At 51.9% G+C, this 5253-nt stretch overlaps 1 protein-coding gene across 1 annotated transcript; it reads right to left on the bottom strand.

Annotated features, from left to right (window-relative positions):
* Nucleotides 1-420: 420 nt before the first annotated feature.
* Nucleotides 421-4379, bottom strand: LOC148549021 (uncharacterized). The gene is made up of 3 exons (XM_088495678.1): nt 3786-4379; nt 1183-3546; nt 421-969 (listed from the first exon to the last, which is right to left on the bottom strand). Exons 1-3 carry the CDS (start codon nt 4377-4379, stop codon nt 421-423), a joined length of 3507 nt encoding a protein of 1168 aa, XP_088351804.1.
* Between the last annotated feature and the right edge of the window lie 874 nt (nt 4380-5253).

Raw genomic sequence — 5253 nt, 5'->3', positions numbered from 1 at the left:
TTTGAGGCCTTGCAGGGTGACCTTATTTGCCGCATCCACCTGGCCGTTGGTTTTGGGATGCTCTACGGACGAGAACTTTTGCTTTATGCTCAGGCTGGCCAGAAATTCTCCAAACTTTTTGTCAGCAAACTACGTCCCGTTGTCCGAGATGACGACTTCTGGTATCGCAAATCTGGCTATTACTTGTCTCCACATGAACTTCCGATAGTTGGCCGAGGAAATGCTGGCGAACGGTTCCGCTTCTATCCACTTTGTGTAGTAGTCAATGGTGACGACTAGGTATTTGACCTGCCCAGGTCCAACCGGGAAAGGCCCCAGCAGGTCGAGTCCTCATTGCGAGAATGGCCCCAAGGCCGTCAACAGGCTCAGCTCGGCTGCTGGCGCCCTATGAAAGTTGGCGTTCTCCTGGCAACTTTTTCACTACTTCACAAACTCTTTCGAATCCGCCATTATTGAGGGCCAATAATAACCAGCCCTGACAAGCTTTCTAGCTAAGGCATTTCCACCAATGTGGTGGCCACAACATCCCTCGTGGACCTCGCTTAATACGTAGTCTGTTTGGTTGGGGCGTAGGCATTTCAATAGGGGTTGGCTGAGCCATTTTTTGAACAATTGGCCTTGTATTATCGCATACTTGGCCACTTCTCTTCTTAACGCATTTTCCGTTTTGTCGTGCTCGAGGAGTATCCCCTTTTCCAATAAATCCATGATTGGGTTCATCCAGGATGGAGGGTCAGTTACCTGCGTCACATGCAGGGTCACCGTCAGTTCCTTTACTAAGCCTTGTATCAGAGATCGGTTCCCGGTTCCTGGTTTGGTGCTTACTAACTTCGATAAGAGGTCCGCTCGGGTGTTCCTTTCTCTTGGTATGTGATGAACCGTTACCTCGTCAAACTCTTCACTCAGTTTTCTAACTTTCTCCAGATATTTCTGCAATAGAGAATCTCTGGCTTGGTATGCCCCATTAACCTGGGATGTGACAACCTGAGAGTCACTGCACACTTTGATTATAGTTGCCCTAACCTCTTATGCCAAAACTAATCTGCCCAGTAAGGCCTCGTATTCTGCTTGGTTGTTAGACACCGGGAATTCGAACTTCACTGATTGTTCGTATACGACTCCGGTTGGGCTTTCTAGGATGATCCCTGCTCCTCCGAACGTCTAATTAGAGGCTCCGTCTACGTGGAGCTTCCACCGTGTGCTCGGTTCTTCGAGGAGACTTCCCGTTACTTTGACCAAGAAGTCAACCATGGCCTGGGCCTTGATCGCGTGCCGGGATTCGTATTGCAAGTCGTATTGAGACAGTTCTATTGCCCAGGTCATCATCTTGCCCGCCAAGTCGGGTTTCTGAAGTACCTGTTGGATTGCCTGGTCCGTTCTGACGATCACCTGGTTTCCTTGAAAGTACTGTCGCAGCCTGCGGGAAGAGCTTAGGAGTGCGTATGCTAACCTCTCCAGCTTACTGTACCTCAACTCTGCCCCTTGCAACGTCTTACTTATGAAGTAGATCGGTTGCTGAATTTTTCCCTCTTCTCGCACCAGGGTTGCCGCCAAAGCCTCGTCAGTTATTGCCAAGTACAAGTATAGCGCCTCTCCATTCTTAGGCTTCCCGAGGACAGGTGGCGCCGAGAGTATCTCTTTGAAGTGCTTGAAGGCCTCTTCACATGCCGGCGTCCATTCAAACGCTATTCCCTTTTTCATTAGGTTAAAGAACGGCAAAGCCTTGGTAGCCGAGGCCCTAAGAAACCGAGATACTGCAGTGAGCCTTCCCGCCAACCTCTGGACGTCTTTCACACATCCTGGGCTCTTCATTTGTAAGATTGCCTCGCACTTTTCTGGGTTGGCCTCTACCCCTCTTTGGGTTATCATGAAGCCTAAGAACTTCCCGGCCTCCATGGCGAAGGCGCACTTGAGCGAGTTAAGTCTCATGTCGTGTCGCTGAAGAGAGGCGAATACAGTTTCCAGATTGCTGATGAGGTTTTCAGCCTTGGTGGTTTTTACTAGGATGTCATCCACGTAAACCTCCACCGTTTTGCCAATAAGATCTCTGAATATCTTGTTCATGAGTCTTTGGTATGTGGCGCCCGAATTTTTCATGCCAAACGGCATCACCTTGTAACAATATGTTCCTTCTGGAGTTATTAACGCCGTCTTCTCTTCGTCCGGTCGGTGCATCAGTATCTGATTGTACCCCGAGTATGCGTCCATAAAACACAAATACTGGTACCCCGCGGCCACGTCAACGAGAGCATCATTGTTGGGAAGTGGGAAAGAGTCCTTAGGGCAGGCCTTGTTAAGGTCAGAGTAATCGACGCACATCCTCCACCTCCCGTTGGGTTTTTTGACTAGGACCACATTTGACAGCCACGTCGAGTAATCCAGTTCCTGGATGAAACTGGCTTCTAGTAGGCTGGCCGTTTGCCTGGCCACCTCCTCGGCCCTTTCTTTAGACATTTTCCTCCTCCTCCTCTGCGCCACTGGCTTAGCTTCCGTCTTTACGGCAAGGTGGTGCGACATGATCTGGGGGTCGATCCCCGGCATATCGGCAGGGGTCCAAGCGAACAGGTCGCTGTTTGCTCGGATCATCTCCACTAACGGTCCCTTTAATTCATGGGGGAGGTTCTTGTTCACGAAGGTGAACTTATCTTCTGAGTTGCCAACCTTGAACTTTTCAAGGTCTCCCTCAGGTTCTGGCCTTGGCTTGTCGTCGACCCGTGCGTCCAAGTCGGCTAGGAAGACCCCGGAAGCTTCTTTGGACTTTTTCCTCAAGGAGAGACTGGCATTGTTGCAAGCGACCGCCGTTTCCAAATCTCCCCTTATGGATGCCACCGATCCATCATCAGCAACAAACTTCATCATTAGTAGCTTTGTTGAGATCACCGCTCTGAATTCGTTGATAGTCTTTCTTCCCAGGATGAGGTTGTAGGCTGTGGAGTCTCTCAAGACCACGAACTCCGCCATTACCGACCTCTTTCCTTGTCCTCCTCCTATGGATACTGGCAAGGAGACTACCCCATCGGGTTTGATGAATTTGTCGCCCAAGCCGACCACACCATGTTGGTGGGTCTTCAGATCGGTATCACAGAGGCCCAAGGCATCAAACACATTGCAGAATATTATGTTCGAATCCACCCCTGTGTCCACTAGGATCCGCTTTACTAGGCCCGTTCCGACTCTAGCCGTGATTACCATGGGTGGGTTCTCCATCAGGTCGTCGAACCATATGTCCTCAGGCCCAAATGATATGGAGGGTATCCTATTGGATGTGGGGGTGTGGCTGGACGAGGACATGGCTAAAACCTTGGCATCTTTCCTGCTGGTTGACTTGGACCTAGGGGCCGAGTCTCTCCCAACAACGACGTTCACGACAGTGAGACCGTGCTTATCGCCCTCCTCGGGCTCTTGCCTCTTCTTCACGGTACAGCTCTTGTCGTTGTTGGTTCGGTCGCGTTCCTGTCTCCTAGGTTCCCTTATGAGAGGGGAGAATTCTGCCAGCTTGCCTTCTCGGATCGCCTGCTCCAGGGCGTCTTTCAGATCAAAGAAGTCCTAGGTTTTATGGTCATATCCCTTATGGTAGTCGCAGTAGAGGATTTTGTTTCCTCCTGTTCTGTCCATGAGTTGTCGGGGCTTCGATAAGATGCCCTTGTCGGCAATCTGCTGATAAACTTCCACAATCGGGGCTGTCAAGGGGGTGTAATTGGTAAATTTGCCTACCCGGGGGAACGGCTTGTAGGTCTTGGCTGGAGCTCCATCCTTGGAGTGCTCCTTTGACCTTTCCCCACTACCGGTTGTCGAGCTTGGTTATTAGTGGGCTGCCGCTTATTGGCCGCCACGACCTGGCTGACCTCTTCATCATTAATGTACTCTCGAGCCACGTTTTGGATCTCTTGCATAGTCCACACGGGCTTGGTAGTAAGATGCTTCCTGAAGTCCTCATTTAATAATCCATTCGTCAGACATAGGCTGGCCACCGAGTCGGTTAGGCCGTCAATTTTCAAGCAATCATCATTGAACTTATCTAGGTACTTCCTAGTCGGTTCGCCGACTCTCTGGGTTACCCCTAGCAGGTTTATTGGATGCATTGCCTTTGCAATACGTGTAGTGAACTGGGCTAGGAAAGCATGGGTGATTTCCCCGAAGGTCGTCACTAAGCCTTGGGGGAGGGCGTTGAACAAATGTATCGCTGGGCCTGCTAGGGTGACGGGGAAGGCGTAACATCTCACTTCGTCGCCCACCCCCTCCAGATTCATCCTGGCCTCAAAGGCCGTCAGGTGCTCTTGTGGGTCTTGGGTTCCATCGTACTTCATGTCCGTCGGCTTATCAAAGTGCTTCGGTAGCCGGACTTCGAGGATAGAGTGATGGAATGGGGTTGCTCCCATGATTACAGGGCATCTGGTCCTTCTCGGTCTCTCTTAACTGTCTTCCCTGTTATCCTCTGATTGTCCTGTCGGGGGATAGGTATATATCATGGGGTCTCACCGTCTCTTTGGTGCTTCTCGGCTTTCCCTATGGCTTTGTGATTCTGGTCGGTGGCTCGAGTAGCTTCTGGAACAGCTTCTTCGGGGGCTTCCGGAGCGGCTTCTATGGGGACTACTCCTTCGCCCTTGAGGAGTCGGGGAGTGACCTTGTCCACTAGATGGTCTGTAGCGCTCCCGGCTGGCCAGCTCATATTCCAGATTTTGCACCCTGTGACGCAGTTCCTACATTATTCTGGCATTGTCACTAACTGTCCCTCTAAAGGGACGCCTTTCTTGAGAGCGTGAGGGCGGCTCGGGTCGCCACGGGGGGGACCTGGTACATTTGTGGGAGGAAGCCGCGAGGACCCTCCTACCGCCTCGGGCTTCCATTTCTCCTCTGCGCGACTCGGCTTCTGCGTCTGCCTCTACTGGGCCCAACAGAAAGTCCATCCAGGCAAGTCCCCACAGACGGCGCCAATGTTCGGTGGGTCAGTTTCCGGACGGTTCAGAGATTGTCTTTTGGGTGTGAAGGTGGGTTCTAGCCTCGCTCTGGGTCTGGGGCGTGAGAGGCGGGGGCAGCCAACTTTCCGAGCTCTTCGTGAGTTGAGGGGGGTGCCACTTGCAAGGACACTCTGACACTCAAGTCGGATAAATGCGCAGGTGGTGTAGGAGTATGAGATATGATGACGTACCTTGGGGGAGGGGTAGGACCCTCCCCTTATATACCCTGTCAGTAGGGCGGGCCCTATAGGGGGAGGCCTCCTTCCAAGAAACTTCCTCCCCTACAGCTGTCATG

Source organism: Arachis ipaensis, chromosome B8 (assembly GCF_059453495.1).
Source record: "Arachis ipaensis isolate K30076 ecotype BB chromosome B8, ASM5945349v1, whole genome shotgun sequence".
In the NCBI taxonomy this organism is placed as follows: Eukaryota; Viridiplantae; Streptophyta; class Magnoliopsida; order Fabales; family Fabaceae; genus Arachis; species Arachis ipaensis.
Note: the sequence above shows the minus strand (reverse complement) of the source record. Positions and strands in the feature narration are given on the sequence as shown.